The following is a 20,785-nucleotide window of genomic DNA, read 5'->3' on the forward strand; positions in this document are numbered from 1 at the left end:
TTGGTCTGGAGTACCTAAATTCAGGTGGCAGAAACCTAGATGGTACGCACAGAATGTCAAGTTTACCTTCTCTATCTTGCGGCCTGGTTCTACATACTAGAACAAGGTGACTTACACTTGGGGGTCAATTAACTACACCCAGTACCCATGCTTTTCACCACTGTTACTTCTGACAAAATGTTACTTGTGAGGAAAGCTGATGTCACATCTCCAGTGCACCAAGTCTCGCAGCCTCTGTTGCTAGGCTAGCACGACCTAGAACATTCCACTGAGTGCCTTGAAGACAAGGACGGTGGGTTGGCCTATGTTGCTCCATTGCTTCCCTGACCTAAAGGACATCCCTTGTGTTTCTGGGTGCAGGGCACTGTTAGGGGCCAGGAGCACCAGGAGGCAGTGAACTCTGTCCTCTGGGAGTGTACAGTTTGGCTGGAGAGGTTAACTTCATACCAACAACTAGAACTCTCCTATCAGTGAAAAGCATAGAAAGTAAATTTTTACATCTTAACCATAGTTTTTAAAGTCAGTGTTTTTCCTCCCTTTATATTATTTGTAGAGAAGCTCCTAAAAATTACAAAACTACAGTTATCCCCTTTTCCTGGCTTTGCTGCAGACAAGCAGCACAAGAATGCGGGTTTTGTTTGAAGGGAAGTTCATGTTTCTGAAGAGCCCCCGTGCTTTGCTGTAAACCAGGCACCTGCCTGACGGGCAGTGCCTGCCTGACGATGTGGGAACTGACAGCCAGAGACCCTCAGCGGCGCGGGTTTGAGTCTCGTTATTTCGAAAACTTGGATAAGAAGATAGAGCGTTTTGGTCAACAGTCCTCACCACCTCTGAGCTTCTTGAAGTAGTCTGTCTCTCAGTTCTAAGGATTTCAATTCTCCAACAGTTTCTACTGCTTTAATAGCTTGAGCAAAATGCTAAGAGGCACTGGAAGTTAGGGAGAAAGGTAGAATGAAGAGACTGTTTTCTTTAAAAAAAACAAAGTGCCTCAGAAGGAAAAGCTAAGAGAGAGGCAAGCAAAGTAACTCCTATGTTACAGCTTCTTGGCCCTTTGCCTGGCAGAAATACAAGATAACCACAAGGAGCAATTTCTGAGACCCCAAGAGGCCGATGGAACCAAGCTCACAGCGCCCACCATTCCACTGTTCCTTTCAACGGCCCAGAGCAATCCACCCTTGAAACATGGGCCTGTCTGTACGGGGAATTTGCTGGTTTCCCGGCTTCTGCCAAGGCTAGACTAGTCCAGGGTCGAAAGAACATGCAACATTTGATCTTTTGGCAACCATGTACGTGCCTTGTTTAGACACCCAACGCTGCCTCAACAGAGTGAATAATCCCTTTGGACTCTGCCACAAAGCACAATCATGTTTTGCCTAAATGCCAGCACCTAAGATAGCAACATTAAGTCACAAACAAGGTCTGAGAATACACGGCCAGGTTCACTTTACCCAGCAACCAGAGCCAAAGAGGCTAAGTGCTCCTCCCATCAACTGCCAGCTTCCCCGCACCTCCTGGGGACGGAGTCCGGTTGGACCTGCTACGGCTACGGCACGTGCTGGGCCTCCTCCTCCTGAATGGTCAGTGTGGCTGAACAGCACACAGTTAACCCGGCGTGAATGCGCGAGGCCGCTGTGGAACGGCTGGCCATTCCTACTTCCTGCTTCTAATCTGATGAGCATCTTCTACCCAATCACCTCTCCGAACCCACTAAAAACTATCCGAGAGATCAAAAACAACGGGTTCGGTCAGCATGCAAACACAGACCTGGCAAGAGCAGTGGGGTTGTACAGGTTTGAGGGTGGTTGTGGGGCAGAGTGGCTTTTAAATGAAAGCTCTTGATTCGATTTTTCTTATTTATTTTCCTTCCTATAAGCAGAAATGACATTATACCTCAGCAAATGGCTGATAAGGTTTCACAAAATCTGTAAAGAGATATGTAGTTTTTGAAATGTCATTTTCCGTTAACATTCTCGTGAAAGGACTTGGCTGGCAGGCCCATGAAATCTTGAGATGACACTGAACGCACGAGGCTGCCACCGCATAGGCAAGGGGCGCTTTACGTTCCTCCTCTGCCCAGATGACCAGGGCTGTTTCTCACTCTGACTCTGCAGTCACCGGGATGAGCAGCCCTGCTGATCTCTCAAGTGTCCCTTAGAAGCGTGTCCTTTATTTCTTGGGCAAGCAAGGCTGGGACGGCAGTCCTGTTCTACCCACACATGACCATCTTCAACACAGAGAGGACAAGCGCCTTCATGGGCTGGGGCTTAGGCTAACGTTGAGAACCAGAAATCTACAAAATTCAATTAATGTTTTTTTTTAATACTTTATATGGTAAAAATACAGCAAAAATACTTTTTGTTCGAAGAGGAAAAAATATACTGCTATGGTTGCGGTCCTAAGGGTGACTCAAGTCGTCTCGGCTCCTCGCTGTGCACTGTAGTGTAGGCTGACTTCAGCCACGGCTGCCCAGCTTCAGTCGTTTATCAGAGCTAAAATCATACTGTGGGGAGAAGAGGTTCGGGTTACTAGTGTCTCCTCGGGAGTGTCCCGGAGTCTGGCCTGTCCAGACTCACATCGCTAAGGCTCAGCAAGGAACACTCATTTGAGTTAAAGACAATCATTTATACCCAAAGGAAGGAGAGAAACTCTGTATTAGGGCCTCTAGTGCCCTGTGTTTTTCACTAGAAAAATAAAAAGGTTACTGGGGTGGGGATGGGGAATACAACTGAAAACCAATATTGGGCCATGGTTTAGAAAAAAACAAGCTATGTCGGCGAGGGGAAAAGCTAATTCTCTAAGCCAGATCTTTGCACGTGCCGCCCCTAGGCCTGCAGCCCCGCCCCTCAATCTGTACATCCCCGACTCAGGCCCCACAGTCAGGCCCTCTTCTGCAGAAAGCCGCCTCTCAACCAGGGCATCGGCATGGGCACATCCATGACTCCTCTTCCCGCTGGCCTGGCTTCCATCTCTACCCTGGACCGTGAGCTCTTCCGAGGCAGGTGCAGGATCCGGGCAGCATCACGTTCATATGCCAGGGTGGCCCCTGACCACTGTGACCCCAGCTCCCAGCTGTGACAGAGGAGTGTGGGCTGGTCCTTTGTGGTGTCACAATAAACACTCTATCAAAGCCACTGAGTAACAAAACTGTCATCTCCTTCTACTGCAGTCAGCTTTGCTCCGCTGAGACCCAACACCCTCACGCCACTAGTGGTGTGAGCTGCTGTCTAAAGATTTCCTGTCCAAATCTAACCAGACTAGGTGTACTCAGTGCACAGCACAGATTACTGGTAGAAACTGACAGTTTTGAAAGATTTTTATCTAGAGTTTACTACGTGTCAGCACACACCTAAGTGCTTTACAGGCTTATCTCATTTAGTCCCATCACAATCAGATAGGGTGGGTACGGCCACTATCACAGTTTCAGAGGAAGAGACTGAGGCACAGAGGGGTTAAGTAACCTGCCCCAGGTCACACAGGGAGTGGCTAAGTGGGAGAGCCCAGATTCCCCAGACTAGCGCCTAACCAGAACCAAAGGCACAGACTTTATCGGTCTCTAAAGGAGAGGGGCATTGTGTCCCCTTTATCTCTGCTTAACAAACCCAGCAAGCCATGGCCAGCGATACAGAGGAGTAGCATGAAATTCCTGCATTGGAAATGGGATGGTTTTGGAAATAAAACCACTTTTTTAAACAACAGCAACTAAAAGCTAAGAGCAAAGTGTTACCAGGACATCTTCTGAGACTACTAGTTGGTCCTGATCGCTTGAGCCATGAGTGACACCAAGGGGGAAGGTAACAGCATGTAGCTAAAAATGACAAGCTCAGGAGGAAAGGGAATGGAAGGAAAGAGAAGAAAAAGAAAGGCTGTAGCCGGAGAGAAATGCAGCGGCTTGGTCAAACCCCTGACACAGGTAGCCCGCCATTTATTTAGCTGTAAAGAACGGCACTTAAGCCTGCCTCCTGATTCCCAATTCCTCTAATGCCCCGTCTTCAGCCCACCGTCCCATTGCTTCAAGTTCAACATCCAAGAGCTAAGAAACTCGTGTGCACTTTCAATGCTAAGACTTCCAGTCTTCTAAGCAAGACACAGCTCCCTGACCCTACATCTGCTCCCAGAAGTGTGACCACAGTGGCTGTACCCAGAGCTGTCTCAAGAAGCGCCTGCTGTCAAGGCCATGGATGGGCCACTCCGGCCTGGCTCCAACAGGGTGAGACCCGGAGGGGCGGGGAGCGGGGAGCAGGAGCACCCCGAGCTGAGCTGACTGCAGCTTGCTTTATGTCTCCTCAGAAACAAATGCAAGGGCCAGTGTGTGATGGCAAAGATACCTTCACATGGTTTAACTCTGAAAAGTAACAAAAACGAGAACAGGTGTGCCATCGTGTCCTTAATATGAACTTTCTTTGCTCTTTATTCTTCATCTTTCATACCAGAATTAAAAATTAATCACATTAGCAGTGAGGTAGGAGAACCAGAAACTAATACCAATGTGCTTTTTCTGTCCTAGTTTTTAAAATACAGAAAAGCAAGTAAGATAAACGGCGAAAAGGAAACTGAACTCCAACCTCAATCTATTCTGTGCTAGTGGGGGAAATTAGCACAACAGAATAGTTTCAGGAAGCCTGCTTATTCAAGGAGAGCCAAAATGGCTGACTTTTGAACTATTTCAGACAAAATTTAACTTGCTACCTCTATTCAGTTTCTGATTATTAGGAGTCCTCTAAGGCAGGGGCGTCCAACCTTTCAGCATCTCTAGGCCGCACTGGAAGAAGAGTTGTCTTGGGCCACACATTAAATACACAAACACTCATGAAAACTGATGAGCAAAAAAAAGTTTTAAGTAAATCTACGATTTTGAGTTGGGCCATGTTCACAGCCATCCTGCGCCACGTGCAGCCTGCGGACGGCAGGGCTGGACACCCTGCTTCTGAATGATAGACGTTTCGCTTAGTAAAAGTTCTTCCCAGTAGTGCTTATGCCTATGTGAAAAATTTAAATCTACCTGCGAAGAACCAGAAATGATCTATTCGATAATTGAGCTTATACACAAAGGTTAAGCCTGACATCTAGCATCACAGATTTAATCAAGTCATAGACACACAATTTTTTCCCTTTGCTTTAACTGTGGATCTATAGTACGTTAAAAAAACAAGTGGCACGTTTATCTCTAGAACATAAGGTAATAAATCTAAGTTTACACAGGACCGCATAAGGCTTCTGGTGTCTGACAGCCAATCCTCACATCAACTCCTCCTCCCAACTCCTCCATCGACCTAGAGGCCGAGACACGACATTTCCAGAGCTGACCACCGAGCAGTCTGGAGGACAGGCATCACACCCCTATTCCTCATTGCCAGGGAAATGGACGTGATCTGCTGAGAGCTGCGGCCAGCGGCCTGGCACCCCACAGGCGGGACCATCTTTGGCCACGTATAGTCAATTCACACAACAGACAGTGAGACCTCACTACTGGGTACTAGAGCGGGGAAAAGAAAGAGTAGCAGGGACAGCTTTAAGCACGGTGACAACGAAGCTAAGAAATAACTAACACCACAGAGTAACACTACAGTAGGTCAGACAGAAAACTGGTTCAGTGATATACATAAAAAACCTACACACTGCAAGACATTCAATAGCCCCCAGAAGTTCTGCAATGTCCACGCTAAATCCCACAGTGTAGCACTGCACCCATCAAAAGCAAGAGTGAGGTCCAGGGACATGCCAGGAGGATGGAAAACTCACCTATAAAGATACATAAAGAAACAGAGCAAGTGGAAACCAAGCTTGATCATGGCTTCTTTCATGTGTGACTTCAGCTGCCCTCGATTGTGTATTTCTGTCGGATCGAACACTCCCATGTTACCGCTTGGCACCATAATGAACCTGATAAATGAAAGGGTACACACACATGAGAAAGAAAACCCAATCATCAGCATAAATATTCAAAACCAAGGAACCAATAATAACCAACATTTAAGAGTGAACCAATCAGAGCAGTTTTAAATTCAGATCAAATACGGACAAGGTATTATGATGAAGTCACAGGCCACCACTTAGTTTTTCTTTGGAAGAGACATACTGTTAATGTTTGGTGTAATTTCCTGCCCCGTGAAACAAACACAGTAACACCCTAGAGAAGGATATTTTATGCACTGAGACCCTCCTACGCATCTTCTGTAGAAAACTACTGAGCCAATTATACCTACGGCGATTTCCGTTAGACACAAATGAAGGAGCCTCTGAAAGCCAACCAATTTGATCAAGCTCTTAGAATCTTCTTTATCTAAGAAGCTCTAAATTAATGCAATTCCCTTCACTTTTACAACATCTTTATAAGGAAGAGTAGTGTCAGACAATCATTCCAATTTTTCAGATGGAAAAAGAGAGGTTCTACATTCAGAACAGAAACCCTGTCGTTGGCGCTTCTTCGGATCAGTAGAGAACAGAGGGCACTGACGTTAAAAGAGCAAGTTAAAGACACCGAAATGAAAACGCATCCACACAAATGCACATCAATGATCACAGAACTGTTCATAACAGCAAAAACCTAGAAACAACTCGAATGTCCACCGACTGCAAATGGATAAAAAAATGTAGCGCACCCGTCCAAGGGAATGCCGTTCAACAACCAACAGCAGAGGCAATGACGAGCAGAGATGAGCCTGGAAAACATGCTAAATGGAGGAAGCCAGTCAGTCCTCAAGGACCACAAATGGATCTCTTCCATACGATACATCTGCCCAGAAGGTCACTTTACAGAGACAGAAAGGAGATGGGGGGCTGCCTAGGGCTGAGGGGCCGGGAGGAACTGGGAATGCCGGCTCATGGGTACAGGGCTTCCTTTTAGGGTGATGAAAATGTTCTGACACAGCTTGTGGGGATGGCTGCTAAAGTCTGTGCACACACTAACATTACAGTGAATAGTGGGCTTCCAACCGGCGGACTTCAGGCTACCAGTACTCAGGTTTACGTACAAACTCCTTGGACCAGAGTTCGAGGCTCTCTGCGTCCCATCACAATGAACACTTGTCCATGACCACTTCGTCACCTATGTGCTTTCAACCTAGTTAGTCCTCACACGTGCCCGTGTGTTTGCGCAAGCTCTCCCTTCCACCCCTCCCCTCCTCCCCCGGTCCCTGCAGTATTCTTTCTCCACTCATCTCAGTCAAGTCTACCCATCCTGCAGGGAGGGCTCTGTGCAGACGCCACGGGCTCCCTGAAACTGTCCCAGTCCACAGGAAGCTGACTTCCCTCCCAACCCGAGTATCCTCATCACTCCCCTGGGAACCATCTTCCCTCCTAGCCCACCTCTTATTTAACTGGCCTACTTGTTATTCAGTGTCTTGCCTCTTTGTCTGTGGGAAGACTCCACTGCATATATGTCTGCACCCCCAACAGCATAAAGCACAGACTGAAAAGAGGAAATAATCCACTTGTTGGGTTTTTTTAACCTTTTTAAATGGAACGTAAATTTGTGACCAGAAGACAGTCAATATGCCACTGTCACTATCAGGGAGATAAACACGCACGATCTTTGTCTTTATAATTACGGGAAACAGAATCTATGGACTCCACCGCCCCCCGGATGAGACTTTGGAGAGCTTTTCACCACAGTGTGCACCATACGGAGGAGTCAGGCCAAGGGTGCTCTTCCTCTGGTACCCTTTCCTCTCCCGCAGAGATGACTCATGGCATGCTCTGGCCATCATCAGGATCTGAAGTCTCAGAAGTTCCTGCTCTCGGCCCCAAATCTGTGTCCCACGTAGTGGGACCACAGGGACACTGGGCTGTGCCCAGTCTGCGTGAAGTCACACCGTGCCAGAATCACCCCCAAATCTGTGTCCCACGTAGTGAGACCACTGGGACACTGGGCTGTGCCCAGTCTGCGTGGAGTCACACAGTGCCGGAATCACCCCCAAATCTGTTTCCCACGTAGTGAGACCACAGGGACACTGGGCTGCACCCAGTCTGTGTGGAGTCACACCCCGCCAGAAGTGAAGGAATCTGGCTTCCAGGGCTGAGCTCAGGTGGGGGCTGGTCTCTGGGGTGATCACAGGAGAACAGTAAGACACTTAAAAGAAAGCAAACAACTCTCCCACTTTGGACCCACCCTCTGGAAAAGAAGAACAGAAATTTTAAAGCTTTCCCTAGCTCGGGTTCTAGCCGCATGATCTTTACAAGACCGTCCCCCCAGGCCACTCACTCCCTCACGTCCGCTCCCTTCCATTTCCTTTTCACGCGCCTCCTTCCGCTCACCCCTCCTTTATTCTCTTCTCTGTCCTTCCTATTCAGTTTTAAAATTTTATTTTTAATTACAGTTTACATTCAACATTACTTTACATTAGTTTCAGGTGTACAGCATAGTGGTTAGACAATCACACACTTTACAAAGTGTCCCCCTGATATTTCTGGTGCCCACCTGGCTCCATTTGTAATTATTATAATATTATAATATGTCCTTCTTATTCTAACCATACTTTTAAAAAAATTTGCCAATGATCTTAGCCACCAAAAAACTAAATATAAATAAACTAAAACCTAAAAATTTAGTCCTGGTTGGTGTAGCTCAGTGGATTGAGCACGGGCCTGTGAACCACATGATTGCAGTTCAATTCCCAGTCAGGGCACATGCCTGGGTTGCAGGCCAGTTCCCAGTGGGGGGCACATGAGAGGCAACCATACATTGATATTTCTCTCCCTTTCTCCTTCCCTTCCCCTCTCTCTGAAAATTTTAAAAAAAAACCTAAAAATTTAGTAAGGCAACAACATATTAACATATAAATAATCCCAGATTTGCCAAGATTATTCCATAGTTCTTCACAAGGAAATATGAAGTTTACAAAAGCCCAACTAAAATTGTATCTAATTAGTGTTTCAAATGAACTGTTTGAACAAACTTTCTAAATTTATTAAGACAAAATTTTGATATTATCTAATTTGTAAGCTTTAAAATAAAATTTTCTTTGGAGCATTCTAAATATACTCTAATGAAAATCTGCAGCTATAAATAACAAGGACTTTATATTCTCAGACTTTTGAGCATTCTTAAAAAGATATTCAAGACAATCAAAAAATTCACAAGTCTTTAGATAACACCACAACTAAACATTACATATTGCTACTTGCCCAGTATACCAAAGTGAACAGAAACTTATGCTGATTTAATGAGGCATTCTGCTATCATTTATTTTATGATCGGCACATATTTTATTGGTGAAGAGAAAGCTATTAAAATAAAAATTGGTTGTCTTTAAACTGCCCTGATACGAAACAGTAAATAAACTGTACTCACCGATAGATATTCCAAGTGGCCACAGGCAAATTGAGAAGGAAGATGAACCAGTGCAATGAAACAAGCATCAGCACAGTGACAAGGCTGTGGCCTATCACCTCTGGGATCACCCACTGCAAGGGAAGGACAGAACACCATCACATCTCACAGCCACGCTCATCCTGGACGTGCGTGTCATTTGAAGCTCAATCAATAAAGGTCCAGGGAGCTTCCTAGCTAGTGTTTCGGCATATTTTTAGACGCAGGTGTCCCAGATTTGCATACTGCTGTAATGGCTTACTCCATTCAGGTAGATCAGGGCACAGATTAAAAATAATGCACTTAAACTTCTGTTATGTTTTATCCTAAGCAAAGGTCCCAATTCACCCGGTAAGCAGGCATGAATGACAGACAAGTCAGGGGAAAACAGGGCAGTATTGACTTTCTAGTCCAACAACCACACTAAACTGTCTTGCTCTGATTTGGGACGGTCTGTCCAGTTTGATTCCCAGTCAGGGCACATACCTGGGCTGCAGGCTGGCTCCCTAGCAGGGGGCATGTGAGAGGCAGCCACACATTGATGCTTCTTTCCCTCTCTTTCTCCCTTCCCTCCCCTCTCTCTAAAAATAAATAAGATCTTTTAAAAAAAGATAAGGTCTGGAACTAATTTAATGTTATATATAATTATATCTCAATTTTTTTAAATTCTCAAAGCACAGCACAGGAACACATCATCTTTTATGTAAATCTATCTCTGTATTAAGCCATGTTCTGGAAAATTCAACAGAAAAGAAGAGAAAGAAAGAGGAAGGAATAGAGTTTACTAGGAATTTTAACTTTCCAAGTGTATCTTTATTTCCCTCATGAGCCAGAGAAACTTAAGCCGACTGGAAACGTGAAGAGACACAGGGGAATCGCTTCAGGTCAGGCCGAAAGCCCCTCTCGGCTTTGTGCTCCTACCTGGCCTGTTACCAGGAAAGCTCCCCTGTGTGCCTGTTGCAGAGGCACCAGGACCAACTGGTTTCGCCACATCTAGATAAGCCCTGCAATTCGGAATATTCTTGCCAATATAAAGTTCTGACTGGAGACCAAAGGTAAAATGGCTTTAAAACAAATCAGCCAATTAATTCCATTTCTCGGCGAGCCAGAAAAAGAAGGCTGTCTTTCATTCAATAAAAGACAAGACAGCTTTTTTCCCAGGAGCAGGGACAAGGGGGTTTTGGACAGAGAAGACAAAAACAATTACCCTCATAAGAAATGTTTACCCAGCCTGGGTAGTAATGTTGTCCATTGTGGTCAAAGGGACAAGGAAGAAACAGAGTGAAGAAACCAAGTCCCAAGTAAGTCTTCTAGTGCAGTTTCATGATTTGAAACATTGCAAAACACACAGTTACTATCAACATTCCAGTTAGAGACAATATACACTCTAAAATCAAATATACATAGGTTGATTATCTGTAATAATCTCTACCACAGAAAATGGAGAACTGCCTTCAATGCCAGAAAATGAGCAAAGAAATGGCTTACCTTGTTTAATTTTGAGCAACATGATCTAGCATTAATGTAATCACATTCTAAATCAGACAATGTAATTATCTGATGATCAAGATAAGGAATTATTAGACTTCTTTTATAGCAGTTATTTTCAGAAAGCAATCCCAGTTGCAAAGTTGAATTTGACTTGACTTTTAAAAAATTTAGTTATTTCTTTAAAGCTCACTCATTAGACAATACAATTTCTCATTCACGTTCCATTAGCAAATGATTTTCACAGAATCCTCATTATATTAAATTCTAATGTGACCCATGCCAGAATGTTCGATCTGAATTCCTCAAACGCCAAACACTGGCTCTAAGAAATGCAAAAAATAAGACCTATACATGTCTCCATTTCCCAAATGTCCTACAATAAACACTTTATATTGGAAACAAGCAAAACAAAATGGTTTTTAGTACAAAATATAAACTCACAAATAAAAATCTGAAGGACAGACAAAAATGAAAAGTCTTCAATGGAAGGACAATGCCTGGAATTTACTGTAAAATGCTCCACCACGTCCCCCAACAGTTGAGAGAAAGGCGAACAAGAATGGCAAGCCCTGGCTGGGTGGCCCAATCGGTTGGAGCTGTCCAGGGGTGTCCAACCTCTCAGCGTCTCTAGGCCACACCGGAAGATCAGTCCCCTTGGGCCACATATTAAACACACTGCAACATGTAACTACACACACACAAAATCTCATGTTTTAAGAAAGCTTATGATTTTGTGTTGGAAACCCATGACCTTGAGGATGAAAGAAGCCCTCCACCCCTCCTTAGCATTCAGCCCCTCCAAAACAGGATCGAACCCAGCCTTTCCGATCTGAGCTTCTCTTGTACAACACCGCCACCAAAATCAACCACATGCGCCATGTGTTCCTTAATCCCAGTCCCCAGAAATGTCTCAGGCACACCTTTGCTCTTGCCTATGTGTGATAATACTGAGTTAAGAGCCACCCCTTTCCTTCTCTGCAGGTTTTCTTTAGGGCCAAAGTCCAGGAAAACTCCTATTACTACAGAATATCTACCCTGACCATTTTCCACCTCTTGGCTCTAACATTAAGCTAATGCAACTATCTGAAAATACAGTTAATACAATACTCTGAATTTCATCAAAACACACCCTGAATGTACTTCAATGTCTAAGTCCAATATTCCACCTAATGTTTTTCTATGAACATATATTAAATGGCTATAAACCAAGGCTATTTTAAAATATCAAGACTAGCCCTGGTGTCGCTCAGCGGACTGAGCACTGGTCTGCGAACTAAAGGGTTGGTTCAATTCCCAATCAGGGCACATGCCTGGGTTGCAGGCCAGGTCCCCAGTAGAGGGCAGGGCATATGAGAGGCAACCACACACTGATGTTTCTCTTCCTCTTTCTCCCTCCTTTCCCCTCTCTCTAAAAATAAATGAAATCTTCAAAAAAAAAAAGAAAATATCAAGCCTAATTTTCCAAAGTCAAAAAGAGAAACCCAAGTTTCATTTCTGAGTGCAAGCTCCACTTCCTTATGTGACAAGAGGGGCATAGGTCACTGAACACGGGCAGATGCTGTCCTCCAATCAGTTCCCCGAATCTCATGAGACTCAGGGATCTCATTAGGAAACACCAGTTAACGTGAAAACTGCGGCTCCACTGCGGGAGAGGAGGGCAGAGCGATGTCTACTGAATATTGGCTGCAAGACAGTATTAGTCCTAGGTGCTTAGCACCTGTTCTCACTGTAGGCGCACCTCTGGGAAGTTGGAGACTTCCCACATTTTACGGAGGAAGCTAAGGCTTAGAGAGGCGAAGGCATGTGCAAGGCAAGTATCCAGCTAAGCAAAGAGCTGCGATTTCAAATTCCATCTCCCACTACAACCAGCTGCCTGTGCTTAATCAAGTATGAAGCCACAGTGAACAAACTATCCTAAAGCCAGGGTACTGGGGCGAACAAAATGTTTAATTCTCTCAGGAAGGGGCACGTGTGATTTCCAAGGAGAGAAGAAAACGTGCGGAGTTTCTCATGTGTGGTTCCCCCCCAGCTTATATTTAATTATGTAAAGAATTGGGCGACAACCAGGACGACATGCTTCCTCAACAGTAGGGAAGCGTTAGAGCCCACACGGCTTCGAGGGTGCTAGGTTCAACGACCACAGCTGTTGGACTGGAAATACAGTTGAAATGCTGTAACATAAAGAGCTACATCAAATACTGAAGTTTTAAACCCGGACGCGTCCAGAAGAGTATAGAAGTTAATAAACGCCTGGGAACTCTCTCACCTGTAGAGTTAACTAAATTCGCAGACTGCAACCACCAGGGACAACCAAAATAATCAGCGGCAGATGGTTTTTAAAAATACACCCTTCCCAACACGCCCCGCACCACGGCATCGTGAAGGTGGTACTTCACCCGTTTTTCGGAAAGAGTCAACCCACTGACAGGAAAGGGCACCCTGCAAGCTCAACACCCGCGAGAACAAAGGGGCGGGCGGCGGGGGTGGTGCCCCGGGAGTGGCGATGAGAGGCGGCAAAAACGCCTCAACTCGCCCCCACGCCCGCGGTTCAGCAGCCAGCACCACCAGGACGTGGGCAGTCGCTTCCGACACCTAGCATCCGACCAAGGGCCCGACCCGAGGCATCTTCATGAAAAACCGCGACCTCGTCTCGAGGGCCAACAGGGAGGCAAACTGCGACTCTCCTCTGACGACCTGGCGGGTCAGGCCAAGAACCTGCCCCGCTCAGGGCGCGACCGGCGGCGGCAGCGCCACAGGGAGGCCCACTCGCACCCTGGCCGGCACGCTGGGCAGGGCGAGCGGGGCGGAGGAGGGCAGCGGGGCTCTTCTCCCGCCCCCGCTGGCCACACCAGTCCCGGCGGCCCACGCCCAGAGACCCGCGCCCGCCGCACCCTGGCTCCCACGCACCTGACCGGGTCCCCACCCGGGCCCAACCTCAGCCCCGTCCCCTGGCGGCGGGCCTCTGGGAGGCCCCCGCCCGCTCAGGCAAGGATACGAAGTACACTGAGAGGAAGATGAGTGCGCAGCAGTCGAGGAGCGAGAAGACGAACACTACCGCCTCCATCCTCCGCCGCCGCCGCTCCTTCCGTCAAACCGGCGGGGATGCCTGACCCGCCCCGCCTCTAATAGGCCCTCGGCTCCCCCAAGCTGGGGCGTGTAATCTACTCCGCGGAGCGCGGCATGCGGGGAGTTGTAGTCCACTTTTTAAAAAACCGCCTCACGTCTGATGCATGCTGGGAACTGTAGTCATCAGCACGAATACCTATCAAAAGAGGTGGGCAAGCCCTCCCTCTGAATCTAAGTCTTTCAGGAACTTAGGACAAGGAATTCATGAGTATTTACTGAACGCTTGTAATCGTCTGGATACCCAGGAGAATTTCTTTGCCATGAAAGAAATTTTCTTAGAGGCTATGCTGGACCCACTGGAACCCCAGACTTGGGAATGGGAAGAGGTTTTCATCAAAAGCAAGAACGTCACCTCAACACTCTTGGCTGAAAGTCTGAGACTCGCCATTCCTGGTCTGTTTCCCCGGAAATTTCACAGCCCCTTGCTTATTCTCTGTTACAGTGGTGTTTCTCTCCACTTTAGATTTTAGTATCTTTGAAAGTTGAATATGTTGTCTTATTCATTAATTTCACGAATATTTACTGACTCCACCACCACCACCCCACCACCCCACTGTATGCCAAGAACTTCTATAGACTCCAGAAATGCAGAAATGAACAAGGCAGACAAAATGGTGCTCTCTCATTGGGAGTATTAGGATTACTCAGAGATTAAAATTTTAAAAATTTTTAATTAAAAAATTTTAAAAAAAGGTGCTCTCGTTGGGTGGAAGGAACCAGCAATAAAGTAGCAACTAAATACAGAAAAAAAACAAACAAACCATTATTTCAAAAGATTATAAGATCAATGAACAAATTATATTGAAGTCCCACATTCAATCAACCAGTATTTTCTGAGCAGCTGTTATATACCAGGTCCTGAACCTTAGGAATACATGATGAATACGGGAAAAAAAGTCCCTACATTTTCGCAGCTTACATTACAGTGAGGGAGACACATCAAAAAAAAATCTATTAATGACATAGTTATAAGTACTTCGCAGCTATGCGCAGTGGCGGTATTCATAGCCAGTGAAGTTTATCCAAGGTGTAATTATTGCTAATTGAAAACTTTTCCCAATACCCCACTGTGACGACTTGAAATATAGTCAGCACTGGCAATTTTTAACGGTCTCTATGGAGACATAAAATTAAAAAAATTTTGCTTGTGGATAAACTGGGAGGGACAGCTGGGGAGCGAGACAGACCGAGCAACCCAGGGGCCCAGCACAGGGAAATAAAGCCTCAAACCTGACTGAAAACGCCTGTGGGGGTTGAGGTGGCGGTGGGAGAAACTCCCAGCCTCACAGGAGAGTTCGCTGGAGAGACCCAGAGGGTCCAGAAAGTACCCGAACTCACCGGCCCAGGAATCAGGACCAGAAGGGCCCACTGTGCTCGTGGGCAGTGGGGGAAGTGACTGAGAACCGTCAAAGAGCGGAGCAAGCGCCACTGTTCCCTCTCTGACCCCGCCCCCACATACAGTGTCACAACGCAGCCACGTAGGTTGGACAGAGGTTGCCCCACCCTGGTGAACACCTAAGGCTCTGCCCTTTATACATAATAGGTGCACTGAGACCAAAAAAAAAAAAAGGCCCAAAAGAAAGAACAGATCAAAGCTCCAGAAAAAATACAACTAAGTGATGAAGAGATAGCCAACGTATCAGATGCACAATTCAAAGCACTGGTGATCAGGATGCTCACAGAATTGGTTGAATTTGATCGCAAATTAGATGAAAAAATGAAGGCTACGCTAAGTGAAATGAAGGAAAATGTACAGGGAACCAACAGTGATGGGAAGGAAACTGGGACTCAAATCAACGGTTTGCAGCAGAAGGAAGAAAGAAACATTAAACCAGAACAGAATGAAGAAATAAGAATTCAAAAAAACAAGGAGAGGCTTAGGAAACTCCAGGACATCTTGAAACGTTCCAATATCCAAATTATAGGGATACCAGAAGGGAAAGAGGAAGAGCAACTAGTGGAAAACTTATTTCAACAAATAATAAAGGAGAACTTCCCCAGTCTGGCAAAGGAAATAGAATTCCAGGAAGTCCAGAAAGCTCAGAGAGTCCCAAAGAACTTGGACCCAAGAAAGCACACACCAAGGCACATCATAATTACATTAGCCAAGATTAAAGATAAGGAGAGAATTTTAAAAGCAACAAGAAAAAAAGAGACAGTTACCTACAAAGGAGTTCCCATAAGACTGTGAACTGATTCCTCAAAATAAACCTTGTAGGCAAGAAGGGGCTGGAAAGAAGTATTCAAAGTCATGAAAGGCAAGGACCTACTTCCAAGATTACTCTATCCAGCAAAGCCTTCATTTAGAATGGAAGGGCAGATAAAGTGCTTCTCAGATAAGATCAAGTCAAAGGAGTTCATTATCACCAAGCCCTTATTATATGAAATGTTAAAGGGACTTATCTAAGAAAAAGAAGATAAAAATATGAACGGTAAAATGACAACAAACTCAGTTATTAACAACCGAACCTGAAACAAAAACAAACTAAGCAAACAACTAGAACAGGAACAGAATTATAGAAATGGAGATCACAAGGAGGGTTAGCAACAGGAGAGTGGGAGGGGGAGAGAGGGAGAAATGGTACAGAGAATAATTAGCATAAATGGTAGGTAGAAAATAGAAAGGAGGTGGTTAAGAATAATATAGGAAATGTAGAAGCCAAAGAGAACTTATATGTACGATTCATAGACATGAACTAAAGCGGGAATGTGGGCGGGAGGGGGTATGCAAGACAGGGGAATAAAGGCAGGAAAATGGGACAACTATAATAGCTTAATCAATAAAGTTAATATAAGAAAGTGTGACTTTTTATTCTAGTGTGACTATTTTATTCTAATATGATGATAAACCACTGGAGAGTTTTAGGTATGAAAGTACCTTGTTTTGATTTACATTTTAAAAATATCCTTCTGTTTGGTGCCCTGAATGTAGGAAAAGGAGACATGTTTGTCTGCAAGATCAATAAGGAGAGAAGAGGATAAACAGGGGGATTTGAATGGAGGCGAAATCAACTGGATTTGCCTGATACAACACAGGTTTATAGGATCATAAAGGGTTGAGAGGTTAAAGTTAGATGGATGGACTGTTAACAGATTATTCATAAACCAGCTGTCATTACATTCCCACTGCACCCTGTACACACCTCTAGCAGAGTATTCATCATATGTCTTTGTTACATGCCTAGCCAGTCACACCTTAGATTATGATAAAGGTAACAGATTTATTAGTTTTTGTACCCCTGGTATCTTCTATTCTGTAAATAGCTGGTGTTTAATAAATGTCTGCCACATGAATGACCCCAACTGATTATAAGGAAAGATTTTATTAAAATCACTCCACACTTACTCTCACATTGTCCTCCATGTTTTATTTTATTTTATTTTATTTATTTATTTTTAGACAGAGGGGAAGGGTGAAAGAGAGAGAAAGAGAGGGAGAGAAACATCATTCTGTGGTTTTTTCTTGCACACCCCTCAATGGGGACCACAACCCAGGCATGTGCTCTGACTGGGAATCAAACCCCCTTTTGGTTCGAATGCCAGCATTCAATCCACTGACCCACAGCAGCAAGGAATCCATGTTCCTTTTAAACACAGGGTGACCATATAATGTATTGTCCGCACTGGAACACTTTTAGAGACTTGGAGACGAAGGTGAGGAACTGGCTGTACAAATGAACAATGGCCAGGTCATATAGGAATACAAAATTCTCTCTTATAATCTGTAACAACCAGTCCAGAAAGCCAGCCTGCTACCTATGAGTCAGACCTACAGGAAGCTAGACCACTGTCTCCAATAAAGAGATTAAAAAGAAAAAAGAGAAAAAAAGAAACGGGGAAGCCAACAATAAATCCTGTAACAATTGGCCCTAATTAGCCAGGACCCCTTTAATAACTGATTACTTCTCTAGTGTTTGTCTTTGTTCCTCAAATTTAGGACCAACCAGAGGAAGCCAAATATGCCCCACTAACCCTGTTTCCACTCGGCCCACCTACAGCGTCCCCAAGCTGGCAGCCTTCATTCAGGGCCTATCTGAAGCCTTCCCTTCTTCAGTGACAACACTTTCCCATTTCTCCGCCTGCCTATGAGTCTCGGCCAAAATGCAAGTCATGGTGGCTGGCTACAAGCTCTGAAGAGTCTTTGCCTATTCTCATGTCAGTGATTTTCATTTATTTCCACAAAGGGGAGGCTATTAATAATGATGCTGGATCAAGAGGCAAAAATAAGGACTTTTCTGAGCAAACAAGCACATAGCTCCAAATATAAAGCACAATTAGACAAGAGGCTTGTTTGCTAGTGAGCTACAAAGTTTGGAGTGGGGAGCAGCGTGCAAAGGTGTGAGGAACAGAAGGTGAAATGCACCACTACCACTAGGTGGAGCCCCACCATTAAAGAATGGACAACCAATTGCTTGTGATGTTCTTGAGATGTACATGCACTCAGGTTACTTAATATTCAGTATCTTTTTGGTTTAGATGCACGATATTGTAAATTACTGAAAATAATTCCAATGGAAAAATGTTCAGGTATACCAGTATTGGTATCTAGTATTAACTTACTTTCAATTATTGCCTATTGTACACCTGAGGCAGTGAGGAGATGAGACCAGCGCAAAATTAAAATAAGGGGTGACTTGTTCCAGAAGTACTATTGAGAATTTCAAGATGGCGACAGCAGAGCATGAAACCAAGTGTTGGTGCCCTTCTGAGCGCAGAGCTCTCTGTGAATGCAGACTGCACACCCGTGAAGACGACCTTAAATGTATAACAGTATTGTATGACAAAATATAAATTGATAAATTATGGTGCTCCGTGTACATTGTGCTGCTGCTGGGCCCTTCAGCCTATTTTCATTCTTTGTGGCACATGCATGGAATTACATTTAAAAAGTTACTGGGCATCGAATGTATTTGTGTTCCTTGCTGTAGGGAATCATTGCTAACATTTAATATATTCAAGCACATACTTAATCTAATAAAAATGGTATAAAAGTTACAATTATAATTCTTTTAAAAATTTCTTGTTGACTGATTTTGGAGAGAGAACAGAAGGGAGAGAAACATCAATTTGTTGTTCCACTTATTTATGGATTCATTGCTTGCTTCCTTTTTTAAAATTTTTATTTATTTTTAGAGAGGGGAAGGCAGAAAGAGAGGGAGAGAAACATCAATGTGTGGTTGCCTCTTACATGGCCCCCACTGGGTTTCTGGCCTGCAACCCAGGCATGTACCCTGACTGGGAAGCAAACCTGCAACCCTCTGGTTCACAGGCCTGCACTCAACCCACTGAGCTATACCAGCCAGGCATTGCTTGCTTCTTGTACGTGCCCTGATCTAACCCACAACCTTGGGGTGTTGAGCTTATGCTGTAACCAAAGAAGCTACCCAGCCAGGGCTACAATTAAAATTCTTTTGCTTTTCTCACAAGACCCAGGGGTTAGGGCAGGGACTGAAAGGCGTAGGCACTCAATAAATAGTGCTAAATGAATGAGGAAGGTTCAAGGGGTGGAGAAGGGAAATACCAGGAAGGGCTGAAAGGGAGATCAATAGCTAGGATTCTGAAAGCAGTAGGCTGGCCAGGAAGGGCATTGCCCACAAGAGGAAATGTCAATGGAAGCAAAGTGCTGTGTATAATTTATTTGTTTATAATCACCACTTTTCAACTGTCAGCTCCACAGAAGCAGGAATCTTTCCTGTTCCTACAGAGCTGTATTTATTTCTCCAGTGCCTGTGAAATAAACATGAGTACACACATTGTGTAACTGCAGGCAATGGTATTCTACTCAGTGAAAAGCAGAGTAAACATGTGGTGAAGAAGTAGGAGATGAAGTTAGAGCTAGGCTGACCAATGTGTTGAGTATCAGAGTGAGACTCTATACTTAACGTTCAGATGAGAACTATCGGAAAGAGCAGTGATATAATCAGAACCCTACACAGAAAACAATCAGCGGTAACCTGTTAACTTCTCTTAATTCCATCTCCTCTCCTATCTCTCCTCACTGCGGCACACTACTTAGGCTGCACTAATATTGTGATAGCCAAGTGAGACCTCAAATAAGAATATTAAAAACACAAGCAAGCAAACAGTAACCTAAGTCCGTACCTTTTTTTAAAAAAAATAATCGTCCCTTTACTTGTCTCCCTACCTGAAAATAAACTTCTTCGGGGTAAATACACACGCTTAATAAAATTCGGGGCTGTGATCATTCCCGGGGGGGGGGGGGGGGCGGGGCGGGGGGCGGTCGGGGAGGGGAAAACCGAACAGTGGGGGATAAATGGTAGTGGAAAAATACAGCTTAAAAATTTTTTTACATAAAATGCTTTGCCAAGCTGGAGTCTTTGCACTGAATGTGCTCAACAAATTATCTGTCGAAAATGGCATGAGACAAATGATTTCCAAATGTAACAGATGGTTTAGCTTTCTGGGTGAACCAGTCTTTCCTCGTCTTTCGACACCCAGCCTTTGTGTCGGCCTCCAGAACATGGTGATTAGGTCGGAAAAGTATGCAGCTGGGAGGCGGTGTGCTTATCACGGTTTTTAAATCCTGGTTTTAAGACTTCTGGTTTTAAGACTCAGAGCCCAGCGAGTACCTACCTACCCGCAGCCGGCGCTCGCACGTGTTCGCCGAGTTGGAAACAATAAAGTTCAGCTTGTTCAAAGGGGTCCTTGTCATCCCGGGCTTGTTGGACAAGCCTGCAAAATAAGGCTCCTAGAAACTCCTTGATGTTTTCTCAAGCCTGCTCGTTGTTCTCGGTTGTTTTCCCCCCTCACACGCCGTAGAAAGCCGCTGCGGGACCCGCGAGGACCAGAGCACGCGGGGCGCTTTCCTGGGCGGCTGGCCCGGCGGTCGCCGTGGGCAGC

The 20,785-nt window shown here is 45.1% G+C and overlaps 1 protein-coding gene and 1 non-coding gene across 5 annotated transcripts; one reads left to right on the plus strand and one right to left on the minus strand.

Moving 5' to 3' along the window:
* Positions 1-1,843: 1,843 nt before the first annotated feature.
* Positions 1,844-20,628, minus strand: CNIH4 (cornichon family member 4). Of its 4 annotated transcripts, none has more exons than XM_037069547.1 (5): positions 13,794-13,929; positions 10,796-10,864; positions 9,290-9,402; positions 5,740-5,880; positions 1,844-2,500 (listed from the first exon to the last, which is right to left on the minus strand). In XM_037069547.1, exons 1-5 carry the CDS (start codon positions 13,860-13,862, stop codon positions 2,473-2,475), a joined length of 420 nt encoding a protein of 139 aa, XP_036925442.1. In that variant the 5' UTR covers positions 13,863-13,929; the 3' UTR covers positions 1,844-2,472. The 4 variants fall into 4 exon arrangements, with proteins under 4 accessions (XP_036925442.1, XP_036925444.1, XP_036925443.1 ...); XM_037069548.1 differs by lacking the exon at positions 1,844-2,500 and adding an exon at positions 5,366-5,473; XM_037069549.1 differs by lacking the exons at positions 10,796-10,864; positions 13,794-13,929 and adding an exon at positions 20,523-20,628.
* On the plus strand, positions 14,906-15,047 carry LOC119003282 (U4 spliceosomal RNA). The gene has a single exon (XR_005069920.1). It is a non-coding gene; the product is annotated as a U4 spliceosomal RNA (small nuclear RNA).
* Positions 20,629-20,785: the final 157 nt, after the last annotated feature.

This window comes from Sturnira hondurensis, unplaced genomic scaffold (assembly GCF_014824575.4).
Source record: "Sturnira hondurensis isolate 20B ecotype Veracruz unplaced genomic scaffold, ASM1482457v3 Scaffold0018525, whole genome shotgun sequence".
Classification (NCBI taxonomy): domain Eukaryota; kingdom Metazoa; phylum Chordata; class Mammalia; order Chiroptera; family Phyllostomidae; genus Sturnira; species Sturnira hondurensis.